The 24202-nt window shown below is 40.9% G+C and overlaps 1 protein-coding gene across 1 annotated transcript; it reads left to right on the forward strand.

Annotated features, from left to right (window-relative positions):
* The first annotated feature begins 7086 nt into the window (after window positions 1–7086).
* Window positions 7087–23908, forward strand: SAXO5 (stabilizer of axonemal microtubules 5). Its single transcript, XM_070931738.1, has 8 exons — window positions 7087–7621; window positions 8323–8426; window positions 9294–9388; window positions 11660–11772; window positions 17851–17963; window positions 18474–18663; window positions 21480–21577; window positions 23726–23908. The coding sequence occupies exons 1-8, from the start codon at window positions 7087–7089 to the stop codon at window positions 23906–23908; spliced, it is 1431 nt and encodes a 476-aa protein (XP_070787839.1).
* The last annotated feature ends 294 nt before the right edge of the window (window positions 23909–24202 follow it).

The following is a 24202-nucleotide window of genomic DNA, read 5'->3' on the forward strand; positions in this document are numbered from 1 at the left end:
GTTATATGATAAAAATGGAGTAACCCTTTAATTGTATTCAATGAATTGAATTTCAAATTGGTTTGACTGAATTTAATAGCAATAGCAATATAGCAGACTTACATACTTCTACATAGTGCTTTTACAGCCCTCTCTAAGCGGTTTACAGAGTCAGCATATTGCCCCCAACAATCTGGGTCCTTATTTTACCAACCTCAAAAGGATGGAAGGTGATGCTCAAACTGCCAAACTGCTGGCAGGGGGAGGTCAGCAGAAGTAGCCTGTAGTACTGCATTTTAACCACTGTGCCACAACAGCTCTTAATTTTTGTTTGTTTGTTTGTCTTTGTTTGTTTGGTTTGGTTTAAGTTTGTTTGTCCCAGAAAATTTCTCAAATGCAATCCTTCACACATGACTTGAAAATTGAGTGCAGTCCTGAGATTTCAAAAGAAATCACACATTCCTGGTCTTTTAAACTCTGCAGAACTATTTCTGTAGAAACTGCTAGTGAAGAAACATCATGAACCCATAACATACAGAAAGTCCTTGCCTTCTACTGATCGTCACTTGTCCCTCTTCCAAGCTCTACAGTTAATGCACAGTTTCATTCCTACATTGTCGGGGTGTCAGATCCACCATTGCTCTGGTGTCCTGTCACTATGCTGCAGGGAGGGGAGGGAAGTGGATAAGCATGCTTGAGATTTTTCTGCTTCTGCTGTTCGCTTGGGAATTAGGGAGGGGGACTGTCTTCAGAGATGGGACGGACTTCTTCCCAGCTGGTTTTCACCAGGTTCCAAGGTCGTCAGACCCTGAGTGTGAACTATTATCTGCCTAGTTCACCTCACTACCCTTGAGCACCTCAGAGTTCTCAAAACATCTTCTCGGCATGCCGGTGGACTGGTCTGGGGGGGTTGGGATTGGGAAATCGAAAGAATTACTTTGTGCTTTGCACGGGGACTTCAGATTCTGCCTGACTTTATTGTATCCAGTGACTCTCAGTAAAAGTTCTTTTGATTCAACTCAATGGATTCAAGAGTCTTGCTTTCCTGAGAGCCCAACTGGGGCAGGTCTGACACAGGGAATTACACAGCTGGTGTCCAAATGGAGTCAGAGATGCTGACACAAACTTGTAGTTTCATATAACTTGGAGTACTGCATTCAGTTTTGGTCGCCACGATGTAAAAAAGACGTTGAGACTCTAGAAAGAGTGCAGAGAAGAGCAACAAAGATGATTAGGGGACTGGAGGCTAAAACATATGAAGAACGGTTGAGGAACTGAGTATGTCTAGTTTAATGAAAAGAAGGACTAGGGGAGACATGATAGCAGTGCTCCAATATCTCAGGAGCTGCCACAAAGAAGAGGGAGTCAAGCTATTCTCCAAAGCACCTGAGGGCAGGACAAGAAGCAATAGGTGGAAACTAATCAGGGAGAGAAGCAACTTAGAACTAAGGAGAAATTTCCTGACAGTTAGAACAATTAATCAGTGGAACAACTTGACTCCAGATGTTGTGAATGCTCCAACACTGGAAATTTTTAAGATGTTGGATAACCATTTGTCTGAAATGGTATAGGCTTTCCTCCCTAAGCAGGGGGTTGGACTAGAAGACCTCCAAGGTCCCTTCCAACTCTGTTATTCTAAAAAATATATTATGTGAAAAACTAAATATATTTTACATCTATGTATACAGCAAACTAAGCAAAGAGGAACATCATCAGGTAAATCAATACAGCAGGAACATCAGGAGGTAAATTACAGAGCACACAGAGGGGAAAAAAAGGCGGGAAACAAGGAGGCTCCCCCTTTACACCCACAGCAACCAATCACAGTTTAGATTGCCTCATGCAGGAGCCAGTTCTCTCCAACCAATCAGTTACAACTTGGTGTTCTGACTCATTGTTCAAACCCCACTGTCCCCGCTACTAAATTTAAATATCTTAACATATATTTACATGTAAGGATTACAGCATTGCCATATATGTCCATTTATCTGCTCCTTGACCAATAGAGCTTTTAAATTTTCTATGCAAGGTGACTCTTCATGGTCAAATAGTCTTTAGGGAGCTAAAGTGGATGTAGTAGCAATATGTTTCTTATGTCAGCTCAAGGGCACAAAATACTGTAGGCAAGTTTGTCAAATCTCCCAAACTCTTTTGTCAGCAAAGAAGTAAATGAAGGGGGAAATGAATAGCTAAGGCTCAAGCCACAAGGCTTGGTTGTAATTAAGTCTTTTGAATGCTGGAATGAGCTGCAGATATTTAACTGAAGTAGGCCAAGAAGTCCCTTTATGTGAGTTGAGAGGAGGCTGCCCTGTGATGCAGGAGGAGATTTTGGTATCTCTGCTGCTCATTCTAGTCCACTTCTCTAATGGCAACTGCATTGCCAGTCAGGTCTATAACAATTCGCCATGGCCAACTCACCACGGCCAACTTGCCACAGCCCACTTTCCATGGCCAGCTCACTGCAGGACAACTTGTCATGGCCATCTCGCCACAAAACAGCTCGCTGCGGGACAAGAGTTAAATAATATCTAAGAAATGGTGGAATAGAATCATTGAAAGGATGCAAAAGGAGGGACAGAATGAAATGTGAATGGCAAAAATTAAAATAATTTTTATTTATTTTAAATGATTAAATAGAATTGTTAAATTGTCTCGCAGCGAGTTATTCTGTGGGGAATTGGCCATGGCGACTTATCCAACGGTGAGTTGGCCGTGATGAGTTGGCTGCAGCGAGTTGGCCGTGGTGAATTGTCCCATTACCCTGTCAGTCACCCTCCAGATAGCTGGTAGGCGGTAGCTCTACCACAAACCCTCTTAAAATAATGCTTATGGAAGGCTGACTCAGAAGATAAGCAACATGGTTTAGAATAGATAGAAGCTGATGTGATGGGCTTTAGTTGGGAGGGTACATGGTCAAATATGAGAGAATCATGCAATTCTTTCTCAATCATCTATCTTACAGTCTTTTTGAGAGGATCAAGTGGAGAATGGCATATTATAGATGGTGCTCTAAGTTCTTACAAAGAAGGTGGGCTGTAAAATGGCTGCTTAAGAAACTACTTCTGAAAGAATTGTCCCAATCTGTTGCTCTTTCTGGTCTGCTGCCCAAAATTACTACTTCAGTCAGCTTAATGACAGAGTTGGCCTTTCTATTACACATTTAATTTAGCCTCCGAGCTAATTTCAGGATATGGCTAGGATTCTTCCAACAGCAGCAATGGTTCTTCTTTCCCTCCGTTCTGAAACTATAAAATCCAGCTTTATTCAGAACTGTTTTCCTGACAAAGTATACTAAATCCCTTGGAGTGTGGAAAGCAGAACCAATTATACTTTTTGATATTTACAGTGTTTAAGATTATTTTGAAGTATATTTTTAGGAGTCATAATAGGTAAACAGTATTAAAAACAGGAACAACACACATGTACTCTGTATCATCAGAGGTTTACATTTTTTCATTGTAAAAGTTTACAGCAGGGATTAGCAGGTTCATCAGCAGCAGTTAATACAGGCAGTCCTCGATTTACGACCACAATTAAACCCAACATTTCTGTTGCTAAGTGAAACATTTGTTAAGTGAGTTTGCCTCATTTTACGACCTTTCTTGCCACAGTTGTTAAGTGAATCACTGTAGTTGTTAAATAAGTCAAACTGTTGTTAAGTGAATCTGACCTCCCCATCGACTTTGCTTGTCAGAAGGTTGCAAAAGGAAATCACATAACCCCGGGACACTGCAACCTTCATAAATATGACTCAATTCCCAAGTGTCTGAATTTTGATCACATGACCATGGGGATGCTACAACAGTCCTAAGTGTGAAAACTGGTCATAGGTCACTTTTTTTCAGGGCCGTTGTAACTTTGAATGGTTACTAAACAAACTGTTGTAAGTTGAGGACTACCTGTATAGTTTATCTTTCTAATACTAGGCTTCCAAGATGACATGCAACAAGGTTTTGTTATTACAAGATGTCTTTCTACTGGGTCCATGAATCACTGATACTCTGTTAATTTTTTTTAATGGATGTCAATGTTGGAGCCCATTTCTAGCATGTAATCAATTTCTTAAATTTTTGCAAAGCTCTCTATTGCCAACTTATTTTTTAATGTTGAAGGTCATTTCAGATAGGATGATATGAACAATGAGGAGGAGGAGGAGGAGAAATCAAATTAGATAATTGTATGGAGACTGCAAGGGTTCTATCTTCAGAAATATTCAGTGTTCTAAAATTATATTCTTTCAGGAGAGGCCCCTCCTTCTTATATGTTGAATTCAGTATTTTAATTTCCTACTTTTTTTCCCCTTATGACTTTGTCCATTTTCAAGAAAGAGTATTTAATAAAACATGCTGCACTCAGAATCTTTCTTGATTCTATTAAAGGTGATGCATCTTCAGAATTAATTTATTATCTTCTTTATATCACCTCTAGAATAATTCAACACACCCTTTTATTGTTAACCTTCTGGAGGCTATGAAAGATAGTTCTTGAGGGTCTTTGGCAAATGAATAGTATCCCTGTGTCCAGATATGTGTTCTGATGTAGGTTTTTTTTACTACTTTGGTATAAAAAGCACAATGTCATAAATTCAACACCTAGGTTGTGCTCACAGAAATAAATTGTGTAATTCATTACTTTATTGAATAAACAACAATTGGCTGGCTTTGCAAGAAGAATTAAGTCATAAATCAGTTTTTCTGATGAGCCTTAGTGGCACAGTGGTTAGAGTGCTGTATTGCAGGCTACTTCTGCTGATCACCGGCTGCCAGCAGTTTGGCAGATTGAATCTCACCAGGCTCAAGGTTGACTCAGCCTTCCATCCTTCAGAGGTGGGTAAAATGAGGACCCAGATTGCTGGGGGAAATAGGCTGACTCTGTAAACTGCTTAGAGAGGGCTGTAAAAGCACTGTGAAGCGGTATGCAAGTCTAAGTGCTATTGCTATTCTACCCTAATGCTCTTTGTACCGGTTCAGCTCCCAGAATTCTTTAGTTAGAATAGTTGTTGGTTGCAGCATTTGTGGAACTCTGAAAATTGTAATCCCAGAAGATAAAACTAAACTTTCACAACAGTTTTAAGCTTTAAAAAAATCCCCTAATGCACAGCTTGGTATTGTAGAGTTTGTAAACACAGCAAATAATATCCTTACTTTGAATGGCTGTTTGTAGAATTCTGTATACAGTAACTTCCATCTTATTTCTAATCTGTCAATAGAGTTTAAAAAAACCAAATATCCTGTCCTCCTACAGATAGTCCTTGATTTGCAACCACAATTGAGCCCAAAATTTCTGTTGCTAAGCAAGACAGTTGTTAACTAACACCAGCTGCCTGCAATTACTGCGAGTTCAAATCTCACCAGGCTCAAGGTTGACTCAGTCTTCCATCCTTTCGATGTAGGTAAAATGAGGACCCGGTTTGTGGGGGCAATAAGCTGACTTTGTATAAAAAAGAACACTGCTTGGGAGGGGGGGGGGCAAAAGCCCTACTAAGCAGGTATATACAAAAGTATGAAGGCTATTGCTTAATGCATTGTAAGCCACCCTGAGTCTCCGGAAAAGGGCGGCATATAAATTGAACCAATAAATAAATAAATAAATAAACTGAGTTTTGCCCCATTTTACAGCTTTTCATCCCACAGTTATTAATGAATCACAGCTGTTGTTAAGTTAGTAACATATAAATTAATTAAATAAATAAATAAATAAATAAATAAATAAATAAATAAATAATTGTTAAATGTTAAATGAATCTGGCTTTCCCATTGACTTTATTAGAAGATCGCAAAAGGTGATCATATGACCCCAGAACATTGCAACTGTCATAAATATGAAATAGTTACCAAGCATCCAATTTTGATCACGTGTCCATGGAGATGCTGCAACAGTCGTAAGTATGAAAAACTTGTACATAGATGTTTCACTAAAGCTGATTCTCAGAAATTGTACAGGGAAGAAATAAATAAGCATTTAACAGATGTAAACATCTGGAAGCAATGTGGGGAGAACAAAGCCTGTAATTCACTGAGAAATGATCAGATAACCAATAAAACATACAGTAATTTTGACAAAAGTCTACTTCCCTTTTCTCCCCCACCCTTCTTCTCTCTCACATCTACATCTACACACGCCACCACCACCATGCTAGATTTTAGCAGTTTGGCCAGCTCAACCGTGGCAATTTTATGATGTGTGGACTTCAACTCCCAGAATTCCCCAGCCAGCCATGGGAATTCTGGGAGCTGAAGTCCACACATAAAGATGTCAAGATTGGGAAACACTGATGTAGGCAATGGAATGTCCATCTTGATTGAAATATGGGTTACAGTATTAGTGACAAACTGCATTGTGACCTCAAAGCTAATCTGTAGCAGATGAAATGGAGAGCCGATTGCAATGATAAAACAGGTTTGTTTCCAAAACAGAATCACAAGGCTTCTTGTTGATTTAGCAAAACAAAAATCAGAGCGGATCCTGGATCTCACAATACGTCTGGTTACAGGAGAGTGGCAGCTCCCATCAGGCCTCCCTCTAACCCAGCACAGCTTGGGACCTGCATCATTGGCTCCATCTCTTCTCCAGTCCCACACAAGGCTTTTGTTTGTCTGAATCATGAGTTGTCCTGTTGTTTATTTTATTCTTAGGGGCCTGGCAGTCCTGAGCGCCCAGTTTGGTGGTTCATGGGCTGTCCGAGAGAGCCCCCTAGCGACCATTTGACTCTCCACTCACCAGAGGGGGATAACCTATCATGAGAAACTTCATCAAGTTGGGATGAATTCTCTCTTCTGTGATGCCGTAAGCTGTGTTCCATTCTGGAATGTCAGAACTCATCAGAAAACAAAGGTGTATTTGATTGACTCAAGCAGCATACGAGAGATTGCAAATATTGAATTCATGGTTCCTTATTGCCCTTTAAACCACACACATATTTCTGGAAGAAGGCTATTTTTCTTCTACACATCCCCTTTTTGAAGAGATATGTATAGCTTTTACTTAAAATCCAGAAGTGATAGGCCTCCTTGCCAAAAATAGAGATTTTTTGGCTTCTAGTTTTATCTTTCCTCCTGTGAATTTGGCTAATCTTCTCCCGGTTGCTACCTAACTGCAGGTTGCAGAATGCCCTCCACTTCCTTCGAAAAAGTCCAAGCTCCTCTGGCCTCTGAATCCTTCCTGAGGGCTTCCCATTTCAAGCTGGGCTTTGACCAGAGGCCTGAGGGTAGCACAGTAATCTCCCCTTATCGTATAGACTATCCTCCTAGATGGGGCTCCTATCAGCGACAACCCATTCTGCCTCCAAAATGTGCTGATGTCCTAAACCAAGAAATGGGCGATGCCTGGGACACCTGCTCAGAATCATACCTTTCTTATCCGACCTGGCCTTTGGAAATGAAATCTGCTATTAAAATACCTGTATCCAACTTCCAAATGCATGCAGATCCCCGCCACAGCATCCTCACTTCTGTTACCCGAGAAAGCTATTCTTATCCTCCTAGCCTCCCACATACCACTCCCAACCGTGTAGACAAGTGGGACGACAGTTTTCCCAGTGGGGACAAAGAGAAGGAACCCCTACCAGAGACCCTTTACCAGCAGTCCTACCCAGCCTACCAAGGGGTGGTACCTCCAGTCAGGGCTCCAAGCCAACACCTGGGTGCGTTTGCCAAACCTACAGCAAGTTCAAAACCTTCTAAACAGTGGCTCACTAAGGCAATTTATGTCCACGAAGACATATCCCAATGGTGACATTTGTCTAGAACTGTACCTGGACAGTCTTTGGGCATTGCTTTTAATTTTCTAAATACTTAAAGAGTGTTTCCACATTTCTGCAGTGGGCCTAGACTGAATCTTTTGACCAGGGCTACCAGCCAAGTGCCACTGATGTATGCAGAGTGCATAAAATAGATAAAATGGGCAGGCAAAGTTCAACCTCCGAGCTGTAACATCTCTTTGGCATGCAGGTGATCTCAAATTCATCAGTTAGTTTCTGCAATTAACATATTCTCAGCCAAGTTTGGAAGAGCTGCTGCCAAGCAAAATAAATAATATTAAGCTAGATGGAGCAGTGATGTGCAAAAAAACAGTGCTGGAGTTCAATCTCTGTAAATAGGCAGAAGCTTCCCTCTTCCAGACAGATTGTGAAGCTATTGCTGGTGGGTTGGTTGTACGGTTGGATGGTTGAATGACTAGATGGATTTTAGCATATGGTAAGTGACCCAACAACATTCAAAGAAGACTTTACTTGCTGAAGTTTAATTTATATCCCTCTCACACAAACATTCATACAGGACAGGACAAGTTAGATAGCTATTCTGATTGATCCACCATGATGGATTTTCCGATTTTCTTTGGCAGGAGGTGGTTTAACCCTGAGAGGTGATGATCATAACTATTTCAACACGTCTTACCAATCACAGTTCACAGGTGAATGGGCACCTCCAATCAAGTGCTGCACTGAGGTAAGTGTGTCTTGGGTTACTTGGCCTCTGATCTGTATTTCCTAGCTACCAATTTAGGCTTAGCTAAGGGAGGGGATGTACAAAGTATTCATTCTCACATCAGGAGGAGGAGGAAAATGCAGCTACATTAGACAAATCTGCTCCACGAATAATCAAACGGAATATAGCCAACAAAAAGATGAGGCAAAGATGGTCTCATTATGTAGTAGAGGGAAGAGGAATTAGCTGTAACAGATCCTGAGAAATATAGATGAACAAGATGGCCTGCACAAAGGAAGTGGGGGATGGACTTGCATTAAACCAGAATTGGATGAGATTGCATTTTTAATATCAAAAAATTAATGACAATTTTTTTTACCTGAGCACTGATAGAAAATCAACAGGAGCTGAAAAATGTTCCAGATTAACTGTTCCTAAGCAAGATGGAGGAACATTTTTGATCTCCCAACTGTAGATATAATACAACTAGATCTTTACATGCAAAATCCAAGATGCTGTTATTATAGGGAGACCATTTCTACCCACAGAGATACAAGTCAGCTAACATGGCTAATAGCTACTGGCAGATTCATCCCAACATAAGGAAAACCTTGGTGAATATTTAGTGGGCCATCTAATTGAGCATTTCTCTTCTGACAGTGATTAACTGAATATTTCTAGGGAAATGTGGAAGCGGTAATCCAGCTTTAATCAGAGGTAGACTGTTTCTAAGATGAGAAATGTCACCCACATCACAGCCATCGGTGGATTCATTCCACACAATAGTGCCTACCATTTTAAAAGCACCTTCTGCTAATGGCGCCACAATACAAGATGGAAAGACATTACTTGCAGCATTGGGTCACTTCATGCATTTTCCTATTTCAGAATGTGGTATCTATAGTTTTGGGTGACCCTCGATACTCCCAGGCAGTGAGTGAGCAGAAGCGTGCATATACTGTCCAAGAACCTGAAGGTCAACGGTAAGCAATGCAACACTTGCCTCAGAAAGGGATGGCTGGAATGGAGAAGGCTATAGTCCAGTGTTTCTCATCCTTGGAAGCTTGAAGATGGCTGGACTTCAACTCGCAGAATCCCCCAGCCATCTTCAAGCTACCAAGGTTGAGAAACGCTGCTATAGTCTCTTGTGCGTCATGCTAATATATTGCATCTCAAGCCTCCTAGAATTACAAACTCCTTTCCACATTAACCAATCTTTTAAGAAACATACCTGGATGTCCTCTGGTTATACTCATGATTTTCTTTCAATTGCTTAAAATGTTTACAAGTAGTCCTCGATTTATGACTACAATTGAGCCCAAAATTTCGGTTGCTACTTGAGACAGATGTTAAATGAGTTTTGCCCCATTTTTTTTACTGTGTTGGCCACATTTGTTAAGTGAATCACTGCAATTGTTAGGTTAGTAACACAGTTGTTAAGTGAATCCGGTTTCCACATTGTCTTTGCGTGTCAGATGGTCCTAAAAGTTGATCACATGACACCCCCGGGACACTGCAACTGTCATAACTATGACTCAGTTGCCAAGCACCTGAAATTTTATTAGGTGACCATGGGGATGCTGCAATGGTCATAAGTCTGAAAAATGGCCAGAAATCACTTTTTTCAGTTTGTTATGATTTTGAGCAGTCACTAAACAAACTGCTGTAAGTTGAGGACTATCTGTATAGTTTATCTTTCTAATACTAGGCTTCCAAGATGACATGCAACAAGGTTTATCAGCGTGACTCTCAATGATATTATCACCCTTTTAATGCTGCTACCTGTCTTCTCTGGTTTTAAAAAAGTTCATTTGAAAAATTAGAAAGTAAAATTATTTTTGACTCAAGCTTGACTACTGGATGTAATGAATCAGTTTTCTTAAACAATATGATTTACAATATCATTGCCTTTTTCTGGCGTGTGTGTTGTGGGTTGCATATATCTATATCTGGCCTAAAGTCTGAAATCTATCCATTTTAGCATATAGCTTTTGGCTTCCAGATATTTACTGTAGTCTGGTTACTGTAGTCTCCTAGCTTAGGCAAGGTCAGCTAAATGGTGCCACCTACTGGTAATTAAATCATCATTATCACAACATCATCATTATCATCATCATCATCTGTTTTTATAGATCCTAGCATCTCCTGAGATTTGGCCTTTTAAAATTTATACAATTATAAGACTTTGCTGTAGTTGTTGACTAAGATTATACCAGCTTTCCCCAATCCTCAAATGCATTGGGACTGCATTATATAAAATTCCCTGCCAGCAAAGTTAACTGGAACTGTTGTTCTTAATTTGTTAAAGCCTGTTTTATATTGAAACAAGGTTAAGGATTTTAACAAAGTCTGGTTCTCTAATTAGTTCCTTTTGGAAAATAATGTATAGTATATATTTGGAGAATGCTATTGAAGTTATGAAAGTTGGCTGTGAAACTGGACCATAAGGAAGGCTGAGCGCCAAAGAATTTGAGGCCTTTGAACTATGGTGCTGGAGAAGACTCCTGCAAGTCCCTTGGACTGCAAGGCGATCAAATCAGTCAGTTCTAGAGGACTGACTGCTCTTTAGAAGGCCAGATCCTGAAGATGAAACTCAAATACTTTGGCCACCTAATGAGAGGAAGGACTCACTGGAGAAGAGCCTAATTCTGGGAAGCATTGAGAGCAAAAGAAGAAGGGGACGACAGAGAATGAGGTGGCTAGATGGAGTCACTGAAGCAGCTGGTGTGAGCTTAAATGGACTCTGGGGGATGGTAGAGGACAGGAATGCCTGGAGGAACATTGTCTATGGGGTCACGATGGGTCAGACACAACTTCGCGACTAACAACAACAACAATTGAAGTTATAGTTGAACTAATTTGTACTGTAGTGTACATTTTGTCGTTGTGTCATTATGGTAGATTGAGGGGGAACAGTTTTCTGTAGAAACATTCATCCCTTATTCTAGTATTTCTCAACTGTGGCAACTTTAAGATGTGGGGACTTCAGATCCCAGAATTCCTCAGCCAACAGTAACATCTTAAAGTTGCCAAGGTGGAGAATCACTGCCCTATTCAATGCTTAATAGCCATTTGTGACACATTCCAGCTTTGTGTAAACTTTGTTCTATCTTGTGATTTGATGACTGCACTCTTCATATGATTTCAATTTTTGTGTACCATCTTGAATTTTCTTTGATTTGCAGCCTTAGAAATCTAATAAAGTATTAAGTTCATTATTTTTAATCACTAGTAATTCAAATTTTCTCCCACAGCTATGACCCACATATTGCCTCAGCGATGGTTCACCATTCAAACGTTCAGCCTGGAGATGGGCAACACAGGTTTTCTACTATCATGTCTGAGTCATACTTATGGCAGCAACCTGGTATGGTGATAGAGAGGGAACCAAGATTACAACAACTCAGGCAGTGTCTCCAACTCTGTTAAATATGCAACATGCCCAATAATATATACCCTGCACAATGTATATATTAGAGATCCAAATTCAGCAGAACCCCTGTAATAGGATAAGTGAATTATAGGTAGTCCTCAACTTATGGGCACAACTGAGCCCAAAATTTCTGTCGCTAAGCAACAGACAGTTGTTAAGTGAGCAGCCTTTTTTGCCATAATTGTTAAGTGAATCATTGCAGTTTTTAAGTTAGTAACAGCTGTTAAGTGAATCTGGCTTGATTTTCTTGTCAGAAGGTCGTAAATGGTGATCATGTGACCACAGGACAGTGCACCCGTCATAAATATGAGTCATTTGTCAAGCGTCCAAAATTTGATGATGTGATCCTAGAGATGTTGCAATGGTCGTAAATGTGAAAACGGTCATAAGTCACTTTTTCAATGCTGTTATAGCTTTGAATAGTCACTAAGCAAGTTGTTGTAAGTCGAGAACTGTCTGTAATACTGAGCAGCACAATGTACACACACAGAGAGAGACAAAGTATCTGTGTGTATGTTCATACGTGGGTGGGTGGATGGATGACATATATAAATCTTGAATGCAAAGCATGGTCTTCGCCCAGCTATTAATGAATGCTAAAAGAACATTTGTGACATTTGATGGAAAAGGAACATTAGATGTAATTGAAATCATACATAAGACATTCTCTGCATCTGGATGAAGTTTATGAAAGCTTATGCCTTTTATAAACCTTGTACAAGTAGTCCTTGACTTATGATCACAATTGGGACCAGAATTTCCATTGCTAAGTGAGGCAGTTGTTGTGACTGATATCCCAATTTTATTACCTTTTTCCTGCGGTCATCCAGCGAATCATGCAGTTGTTACATGAATCCAGCTTCTCCCACTGACCTTTCTTATCGGAAACTATCTGGGAAGGTCACAAATAATGATAATATGACCCTGTGAGGCTGCCACCATAATAACTACATGGTGGTTGCCAAGTGCCTGAATTTGATCATGTAAGGACACTGTGATGGTTTTAAGTGCGATGATCAGGCCTAACTTTTTTCAGCACCATTGTAATTTTAAATGGTTGCTAAATGAGCAGAGAATCACCTGTAAGTTAAAAAAAAAAGTGCTACTAGATTCTTATACTGTGTTTCCCCAAAAATAAGACCAGGTCTTATATTATTTTTTGTTCCAAAACACGCATTAGGGCTTGTTCTTTTGGTCAGGTCTTATTTTCGGGGAAATACAGTACTAAATGCGTCTATTTGGCTGACAATCTTAACTGGTGTTTATTTTTGGGGTATGGCTTATATTACAAGCATCCTGACAAATCATGCTAGGGCTTATTTTCCGGTTGAGTCTTATTTTCGGGAAAACAGGGTAAATTTCTTAATCTACACATAAGGATAGAAATATCTTACTTCTGCTTCAAGGGCATCTTGAAAAGAAGGAAGAACAAGAGAGAAAGGAAGACAGAAAGTTCCTTTTTCTTTTTAAACACCGAGACTCATTTCGCTAAGATGAGATCATTTCACTCATTTCACTAAGATGAGATGGGAACTTTACCAAAATCTCTCTGTCATCACTTATGCCAGTTGTCAAAACAGGTTCATAAGGTCAAAGAGTTGTTTCCATAAAGGAGAATATTTGTAGCTCAGGATTGAAATGAGGGGTCCTTGGTGCTCTTTGAGTTTGTTTGTTTTCTTGCAGGCGTTTCATTACCCTAACTAGGTAACATCATCAGTGCTAGTAACTAGCACTCTTGATGTTATCTAGTTTAGATAATGAAATATTTACAGTGGTATCTCGGTACTCATCATTAATTTGTTCTGGGAGGCACAATGAATACCAAAAATGATGAGTACCAAACAATTGGAATAATGTAATGAATTATAAGGCAGCCAACATAGACAAGTTTTGGCTTGTGTATTGAGTACCAAACAAACAATGAATCCTGGGACAAAATTGTTACGTAAAAATGTGTTGAGTACCAAATCAGATAAGTATCAAAGAGGTTGAGTACCAAGGTACCACTATACAAGAAAACAACCAAGCTCAGAGAGTACCAGGGACCCCTCAATTGATTCCATTTTCAACAGCGCATCTGTTCAATGTGCAAAAGATCGCCTTAAGGGCAAAAGACAGGAATTCACTCTCTCTATGCTTAGAGATATTATTCTTAATTCGAAACTACTAGAGGAGGATGGGAAACGTTTAGTCCAGTGATGGCTAACCTTTTTGCCATTGTGTGCCAGGAGGGGGCAGAAAGGGGGGGTTGCACACACGCATGCCCACATTCATAATTCTATGCGCTCTGCCCCCGCGCATGCAACCCCCCCACTCCTGGCACACGATGGCATGGTGGGCCCGGAAGGCCCATCTTTCTCTCTCCCCAGGCTCCAGAGCCTTTCTAGGAGCAAAAAACGGGCCTTCTGGTCCCACTGGAAGTTGGGAAATGGGCTGTTTCTGGCCTCTGGAGGGCTTCCAGGGGGGTGGGGAAGGCTGTTTTCGCCCTCCCCAAGCTCCTAGAAAGGCTCTGGAGCCTGGGGAGAGAGAAAAATGGGCCTTCCCCACCACCCTGTTTCCTGCTTCCGGAGGCAGGAAACAGCCTGTTTCCCTAATTCTAGTGGGCCCAGAAGGCCAGAAAATCAGCTGGCTGGCACATGCATGCTGAGCTCATGTGCCCATCGATATGGTTACGCGTGGCACCTGTGGCACACATGCCATAGGTTCGCCATCACGGTTCTAGTCCATAGTTTGAATGGAACCTTGGAGGCCTCCTCCTCTTCCCTTGATCTGTGAAGGCCTTGACAAATCTCCTGAATGATTGTACCTGGAGCCAAGTACTCAGAGGAGGGAGTTTCTGTATGAAGAAAGGAGCTGTCCCCTAAAAGATGTACGTTTCTTTCTGCTCCACTGCTCATTATTTCCATGGCTCCTTGTGTATTAGAAATGGACTGCTGGAGCCAATGCTTCCCCTGGTCAATTTTCCCATCTCCCTACTTTGTTTGTGATATTACTTTGGTTTTTTAAAAAATCTGGGCACCCAGAGGAAATAGGCAAGAGATGGTTGTGAAGGAAATACAGATAGTCCTCGACTTACAACCACAATTCGACCAGAATTCCCATTGCTAATTAAAGCGGTTAAATGAGTCGCACCCCATTTTGCAACCTTTTTTTTTTTTTGCCACATCTGTTGAACAAATCACTGCAGTTGTTAAGTGAATCATGCAGTCGTTAAGCGAATCCGGCTTCCCCCATTGACTTTGCTTGTCAGAAGCCAGCTGGGAAGATTGCAAATGGCGATCACTTGACCGCAAATGGCAAAGGGCAATCACATGCTGCAACTGTGGGTCATACATAGCAAGTGTCTGGATTTTGATCATGTGACTGTGAGGATGCTGCTTAATAACTGTCTTGCTTAGCAACGGAAATTTGGGGCTCTATTGTTGTCATACATTGAGGACTACCTGTACTACATTTTTCATCCACATACAGTAAAAGTGTGGGCATGAATGGGATCAGGGGAGTCTGCGGAAGGGTCAAAAACGTCAGGAAGGTGGTCACAATGTGTGATCAAAATTCTGCAGGTAAAAAAATAGCTTGACTTTTTGACTCCCGCTCTCTATGTACATATTTGAGTGAGGTATGGGATGAGTGCATCTGAAAGATTTATTTATTTATTTATTTATTTATTTATTTATTGGTTCGATTTATATGCCGCCCTTCTCCGGAGACTCAGGGCAGCTTACAATGCGTTAAGCAATAGCCGTCATGCTTTTGTATATATCTGCTTAGTAGGGCTTTCGGCCCCCCCTAAGCTAAGGTGACCAGATTTTAACATTGGTAAAGAGGGACACCATTGTGGGCGTGGCTTATTTTGTGGGCGGGGCTTGGAGGTCAAGTGACTGGGTGGCCGTGGCTAGCTGGTCATGTGACCGGGTGGCCATGGCTATGTGCATAGGGACTACTCAGAGGGCTGAAAAAAGTCATTTCTGACAGGTCCTCACACTTATGACCATCCTCACATTTATGCCCGTGCAGCATTCTTAACAACCATGTCACTCATTCACAACTGCTTCTCTTCACCATGGTGATAAGATAGGGCAAAAATGTAAAATGTGAGGACAGTCGTAAGTTCGAGGACTGGTCAAAAGTGTGAGGACCAGTCAAAAATAACTTTTTCAGCCTTCTGAGTAGTCCATATGCATAAAAGGATACAACAATAGAGAGGGATGAAGGAAGGGAAGGGAAATTAGAGTAGGAGTGAGGGTAAGAGAGGGAGGAAGAGAGGAGGAGAAGGAGAAAGGAAGTAGGGAGGAGAAGAAGAGGGTGGGGGGAAGAGAAAGTAAGAAGGAAAGAAAAGAGAGAGGTGGTAGGTTTGAGGAGAAAGATTGCTGTACAATAAAAAAGATGAAAGGGAAGAAAGCCAACCCCAAACAAATATAAAGATATTAAGATAAAGAATGAATTGTTAAACTTTAAAGAATAAAAGAGAACAAATATGAATAAATAACAATAATTAGAAACACACATACAAACATACAATGTATTTTCTTTGAACAGAGTATTTGGCCAGTTCACAAATTTAAACAGTGTTTAGTCATTTCAATTAAATTTACAATTTCTATATTTCCTTTTTGCCATATTTATTCCTCATCTATTTTTTTAAAAAAAACAATATTACCCTTCATCCTCATCTCTAATCTTAATCAAATTCAATTTTTCCCTTCTATTCTATATTATACCCCTTCTCATTGTCATCTATTTTTATATCCATCCTCACATTGGTTAATTATGTAATTATGTAATACAGTTGTTTAATACAAATTCAACATTTTAATATAAATCAATTAGTTATATAACTATCTTTTTTGTATATTAATCAATATGAACATAAATATTCCAATTATTTCCATGCAATCCAATTTCTTACAAATCAATTAATTATATTTACCAATAATAATAAACCAAATAATTTCCCCCATATATTCCTCCAAACCATAACTTAACCATTTCTGCTTTCAACACAATATACAATTAATAGTATCTCAATTATTACAGTTCCCTAGTTAAATAGAGCTTTTTTTCTTTTGTGTTTTAAAATCTTGAACTCTCCTCTTTTGCCCTAAATTTCCCATTGTTTGCAGTTTTGCACCTACCTTTTTTGGTGAGGAAAAAGAAAAAGAAATCTCTCTCTGCCTCATTTTGTCACAGTGCAGCAAAGACCCTTCTTTATTTTCAGTTTCCTTTTTCAGCATAGCTAGGGGGAAAAAATCTGCTCCAGGAACTCTTTGCAGCTAGCAACAGAACAGAGCCCTGCGCAAAACAGCTGAGAGCAAATCAGCTGAAAGTGGGGAAGCCAAGCTAATCAACTTGTGCTAATTAACCTATGTGGAAGCTGTAAGGGGCTGTTTTTTCTATTTTTGCAGGCATCGGTCTACTCATTTGTTTTCTTTTAACACTGATCACCTGTAGGGCGGCCCTTTGAAGCCCCGCGGCAAGAGTTTAAACAGTTTTTTCCCCTCTAGCCATCAGCTGGGACTCAGGAGGCAGCCGGGACTCAGGAGGCAGAATGAAAAATCGGGACTTTTTTCAAACGCCGCAGGATCCAGGACAAATTGCTAAAAATCGGGACTGTCCTGCCAAAAGCGGAACGTCTGGTCACCTTACCCTAAGCGGTGCTCTTTTTTTATACAAAGTCAGCTTATTGCCCCCCACAATCTGGGTCCTCATTTTACCTACCTTGGAAGGATGGAAGGCTGAGTCAACCTTGAGCCTGGTGAGATTTGAACTTGCAGTAATTGCAAGCAGCTGGCAGCTAAGTGCTACTTAACACACTTTAGTCCACTGCACCACCACACTCTTAGATGTGTGTGGAAGAGGTGAGATGGGGATCAACAGAATTTGGATCCTGGCCTGCTCACCATATACCATTTACCTTTTACATTTTTTACTCCTCTGGCACTAAAAATCCCAGGACTGAACCACAGTTCTGATTAAGTCTCCATCTATTCTCTGTCTTTGTGGTTTTTCCAGGCCCTCCATCCTATTCTAACTCCAAAAAGAATGAGTCGTTTGTTCTCCTAGGAGATCACAATGAGAAGAGAAAATGCACCGGTATAACCAACAACCAATTTTACTACAAAGCGGTAATACCCAGCTTCTCATTGTTAAGAATTTAACCTAGGGTGTAACTTAGTCTAGCTGTGGATTTCAACGATGTGTGGACTTCAACTCCCAGAATTCCCCAGCCAGCCATGCTGTCTGAGGAATTCTAGGAACTGAAGTCCACACATTTTCAAACTGCCACGGTTGAAAAACACTGCTCTAGCTATTTGCTATTTTTATTTTATAATTTTATATTTTATTTTATAATTTTATATTTCTAGGCTATTTCCTATCCTCAGCTGCTGTCAAGGAAAAGAGATGTATAAGTTAAGAGCCTAAAGGAAGCCATCTGGGTCAGATTTAAAAGCTATCTGAACAGTAAATCATATAGCAATGAATTTCACATTTTTACTATGACATCTGCAATGTTAAGAAAAGGAAGAGAAGAAAATAGTTTTCTTAATGTGCTTTTAAATTCAGGATTATTGAATGAAGCTGAATGGGGAAAGATTCAGGACACATAAAAGTATTCATGTCTTCTCTCCACTCAGCCAAACGCTAAGGACTTTGTGACCCAGCCACGGACTCAACCACCAACAAAGCTGTGCTTGGGAGATAAACAGTTGTTGCCGTTGTTTCAAAGTATCCATCATTCTGACTATCAGCCACCTCCTGAAATACACAAATTGGATTCCAAAAACAAAACTTCAACTGATAGCCACATTTTCCTCAACTATGAAGGTACAGTCCTATTTATTTCAGGTGGGATCATGAGCTAAGTCTTACAGGGTTCTCATTCACACACCGGTAGTCCTCGACTTACAACCTGTCAACCAGGGGTGGGTTCTACTTACCTTTACTACTGGTTCGCAACGGGATCGCTTTGCTCAGGGGTATGCCTTACTTCCGTGCATGCGCCTTACATGCACAGATCGCTGATGACGACATCCAGGGCGGTGGATGGGCCTCCTGCCGGTTTTACTACCAGTTCTTGCGAACCGGTCGAAACCGGGGGCAGCCCACCACTGCTGTCAACCCTGAAGCTGACCTGACCAAAGCCATATTGAAGCTTCAGTGCTACCACACTGGAGTTGAGGGATAGGGAGGGGGGATTAAGATAGAGGGGTTTGTGTAGCTCAGGGGTGTCAAACTGGATTTCTTCAAGGGCTGGATCAGCATTGTAGTTCTCCGTGGGCCAGCGGGGGGGTGGGGGGGAGACAGGACAGATGCCTTCTTCAGCACCCTGCTGTACAAAATGGGGGCATGGGGGGGTTGCCATGCGTGCCCCCCGCATCCGATTTTTGACCTGGACGGCCTCCTGCAACACTGTGTCAGCCAAAACGGGGCACCACAAGCCTGTCCTTTGCTATTTCCAGGCCAGCCCTGTGGGCCAGATTTAAGCACTCCGTGGGCCAGATCTGGCCCCTGGCCTTGAGTTTGACACCCCTGGTGTAGCCAAAACAAAATATTTTCTCTTGAGAACCAAGGTCATTCCCACACCTGGACCGTGGAAGGAGAAGTGAGGTCACCAGATGACCAGACAGCGTCTTGATTGGGCCATGTGACTGATTGTTTGGGGTTGTGGGAAAACTTTCTCTTTTAACTAGGTAAAAACCGTGGGAACGCATATCGGTTTTCACCAGATATGTGCCAATATGACATTTCCAGTAAAGCTATTCCTTGAGGAATCTCTCTTCCTTGGAGTTTTGCTTGCTATGGATCTATTACTTGGAACCCTGACATTAAACTGACTCTGAAGGTTCCCACGGTTTTCACCTAGTTAAAAGAGAAAGTTTGATTAGTGGCAGAAGTTACAACAGCAAAAAAAGTGATTTATGATCGTTTTTCACAATTACGACCCTTGCAGCATCCCCCTGGCCATGTGATCAAAACTCTGATGCTTGACAACTGGTTCATATTTATGACGGTCACAGTGTCCCGGGGTCATGTGATCACCTTTTGCAACCTTCTGACAAGCAAAGACAATGGGGAAGCTGGATTCACTTAGCAATTGTGTTGCTATCTTAACAACTGCAGTGATTCACCTAACAATTGTGGCAAGAAAGGCCATAAAATGGGACAAAACAACTGTCTTGCTTAGCAACACAAATCTGGAGCTCAGTTTTAGTTGTAAGTGGAGGACTACCTGTATACAGTACATAGAAATCGCCAGCAAAGAAATTGGTTGCCAGACTTCCCTTTGAAAAAATGAGAGGGCACTCCATTTAGTTCTACATTTATGAAATGATGAAGTTACAGAGTTGTCTTCCAGTACTTGACGGGCTGCCATAGAGAAGAGGAAACAGACTTATTTGCCAAAACACCAGAGGGGAGGACAGGAAATTAGGGTAGAAACTTGTTAAAGAGAGATCTAACTTAGAAATAAGGAGGTATTTTCTGACCATGAGAACAATTAAACAATGGAATAGCTTGACTGGGATGGTATAAAATCTCCTACCTTGAACAGTGGGTTAGACTAGAAGACCTCTAAGATCCCTTCCAGCCTTATGATTCTATATTCTAAAGTATCTCCTGTATCCACTTTCACCAGCACTCTGCCCTCCAACCTCAGGAGCCCTGCCAAAAGAATGTTTATTAGATAGAGTAAAACTTTATTGTTCATTCTCACCTCTGACAAAAGATGCCATTGGAGATATCATATTGAAATAAACAGATAATAGCAATAGCACTTAGTCTTATATATATATATATATCGCTTCATAGTGCTTTTACAGCCCTCTCTAAACAGTTTACAGATTCAGCATATTGCCCCAAACAAACTGCATCCTCATTTTACAGACCTCGGAAGGATAGAAGGCTGAGTCAACCTTGAGCTGGTGAGACTCAAACTGCCGAACTGCTGGCAGTCAGCAGAAGCAGCCTGCAGTACTGCATTCTAACCACTGCGCCACCATGGCTCACAATCCTATGAGAAACAAATGTTCTTGGGGGAGGGAAAAGAAAAAATTAACAGGAAATTATATGCCCCTAATATTTCCATATGAAAAACATAAAGGTGATGTTTATCATGAAATCATGATAATGACCTAGATATCCTTATATATAGCTGGGGTTTGGAATTATTGTAGGAGAAGAATTCATGAGATTTCCCCAATTAGAAAAATAATCAGTAAGTATGCTTACATAATGCACTTAATCAGGTCAGTTACAAACCTAGTGACTGCATTCATTCAACAGATTAAGTTCAGCTATTTTTAACCTGTATTTTTTGTGGCTTCATGTGTTCCTTAGTTGCTTGGGCAATGAACTGTAAGTCAGTTTATGTGTGTGAATGTGACAGTTTGTTCTGAGAGGAGATAATTTTCACCCTTTTTTTTGTTCCATTCGAGATGTATCTTGACGTAACTCTTATGTAATCTTTCTGACTTTTTGTAGGAGGGAAAGCAATGTTTGATTCTTAAATATTCTGTTTTCTAAGAGACTAGGCAACCACTTCTCTGGAATGGTATAGGGTCTCCTGCTTGAGCAGGGGACTGGACTAGAAGACCTCCAAGGCCCCTTCCAACGGTTACTCTGTTATTCTGTTTTTCATTCAGGGCCTGGAGTGCCCACCTTCAACACCACTACAACTCAAGATATGCTTGTTCCTCACCAAGGGAGGAAGTATCAGCTGACAGAAGAAGACCTGCAAAAGGTTAGGAAGGTTCTTCTTACTGTCTTGAATGCCCTACTGAAGCATGTGATATCTCTCCCACACGCTTGGCATTGTCAGCTGGGCCATGTCAGAGGAAAAAAACACCCTTTCTCATTGATACTGTACTTCCTCTAAGTATTCCTGGTGAAAAAAGATAAAGTTCCCTTCAAATCACACATTAGATCTGATGATTCCACCTACACATCAGTGTAGGTTTTTTGGCAATAGTACAGAACGGTGTTTTTGGGGGTTTTTTTTACTTCCTAGTCTATTCTACTGTTCTGAATTCTTGTAAGACCTCTATCCAAATACTAACCAGGTTGGATGCTGCCTAGCTTTTTGAGACCAACCAGAGTTGACTAACTACTCTAGTTATGAGATAGCAACTGGTCCCATCTACAGCAGGGGGTCTCCAAATATGGCAACTTTAAGATTTGTGGACTTCAACTCCCAAAATTCCTCAGACAGCCATTGAAGAATTCTGGGAGTTGAAGTCTACAAGTCTTAAAAGTTCCTGAGTTTGCAGATCCCTCTCCTACAGGATAATAGAGCTCCTGAAGACCATCTTTAGTAGCATCCTTTTCCCCTCTCCATCTTTTCAACTTGTATCTCAGTCTCCAAATTCAAAACTAGCCAGCTCTTCTTTCTCTGCCTCCCTTCCCTTCCCTTCCCTTCTCTTGCTAGCTCTGTTGGATATTTCAGACAGCGTGATCAGGAGCTCGCTTTTAAGCAAGAATTCCCATTGAAGAAATATTAATTGGATATTAACCTAGGCCCAAACTACCCAAAGAACAATCTCCTTTCTTATTAACCAGCTTGGTGGGAGGGTATTTTAATTTTCCTCTCCTCTGTGATCTATTGGACCCTCTATCCCAGTGATGGCAACCCTTTTAGACACCGAGTGCCCAAACTGCATGCACGCGCACACACCCAAACTGATAGGTGCACGCAAACGTGCGAACATGCCCATGTGTGGACATGCGCGAAAACATGCATGGATATGTGTGAACGTGCGCATGCACAGACATGTGCCGATATGCACATGTGCGGACATGCGTGAACAGCTGGTCGGCAGGAGGCGGGGCATCCCAACACCAACAGCACGGCAAGAAGTAAGATCTTTTTCTTTCCTGAGCTTCTGTTTCGTCGTTTGCAAGGAAACAGCTCATGAAAGAAATTCCACAGAGATCTGACCTGGGGTGACGGCAGCAGAGCGGGCTCTAAGTGCCACCTCTGGCACACTTGCCATAGGTTTGCCATCATAGCTCTATCCTGTTTTGCTTCTTGGATGTCTTCTCAGTTCAAGAGGCTGTTTCACTTGCTAGCTTTCTAATTTTATTTTTTTATTTTATTTAGTAAAGTTATATGGCCACCCACTCACTCTTATTGACTCTGGGTGGCTTACAAAAAAATTGGACTCAGTTATACATTCACATTCCGGCTGGTGGACACCAACTCTGCTATGGAGTCAAGATTGGGAGGGTTTGGGGGACTGAGCTGTCAAGCACTATGTATGGTCTGATCTTGTGGAGCTTAGGAGGAATGCCTTCCCTGGAACAGAGTCTGCCTCTGAAATCCACATGGCACAAACTCTGTTGGGCATTCAAAAAGCTGTGAAAACTTTGTTTTTCAGCAGCCCTGGAGTAGGCTGTGGTGAATCATCTTCTTAATAGTTTATTTTTATGGTTTAATCCTTTTGAGTTGGATATCCTCCCCAGTAAGTGGTAAAGTAAACTTTACTGTTTTGTTATTGTTTTAATCCCAGTAGAGGGGGCATGCATAAGTGTACTAATGTGGATAGCATCCCTGTCATTGTATTTTTATTCTTTTATTCTTGTTCTCGTTTTTGTTTGACAAATTCTAATATATAAATAAAATAAAAAAATTTAAACTGCCTAGAGTTACCTTGGTGATTTGAGCCAGAATAGTATATAGATAAGTGAATAAATAAATATATTTGCACCTATTTTCAGCATCATTGTATTGTTCATAATTATTGTACTAATTTTTCACAGGATCTTACCATTTCTAAATTGTCCTGCCCATCCTGTATGCTGCAAATATCACAAGGAGGGCAGGATTTAAATGACCAATGACAATAAAACTATATTGTAAAAGATTTATTATTTGACCTTTCTGCCTTTCCAGATTAAATATTCCCATTTTGTCCACCCATGGAAGGGGAAACGTTGGTTCAGCACTGAACAGAGAGATGCCTACACAAACAAGTACAGTGGACCAATCACACTTGCGACGGCAGACTTCCAAGGAAGCAATGTTCCCCTTGGCACGATGGTCAAGTATCAACCCAGAAAGAAGCTTGGTTCTTGAAAAATGTCTCTGTAACTGAGATGTTTGAATGAATAAATCAGATGCCTGTTGGTTGACTATTGAAAAATATCCATGTGGTGTTGAGGCCATCAAGGTCTTCAGTCCCATCAATCTTCACAATCTTGGCTTCATGATAGAATTGGTTTTGCAGATTGTTGATGTCCTAATATATGTGATTCTCATCCAACATTAAGTCATTTCTAGCTCTCTCCTTTCTGATCATGGTCACAGTGTTTCTCAACCTTGGCAGTTTGAAGATGGGTGGATTTCAGCTTCCAGAATTCCCCAGCCAGC

Source organism: Pituophis catenifer, unplaced genomic scaffold (genome assembly GCF_029215685.1).
Source record: "Pituophis catenifer annectens isolate HBS135680 unplaced genomic scaffold, rPitCat1.0.hap2 SCAF_1, whole genome shotgun sequence".
Taxonomy (NCBI): Eukaryota; Metazoa; Chordata; class Lepidosauria; order Squamata; family Colubridae; genus Pituophis; species Pituophis catenifer.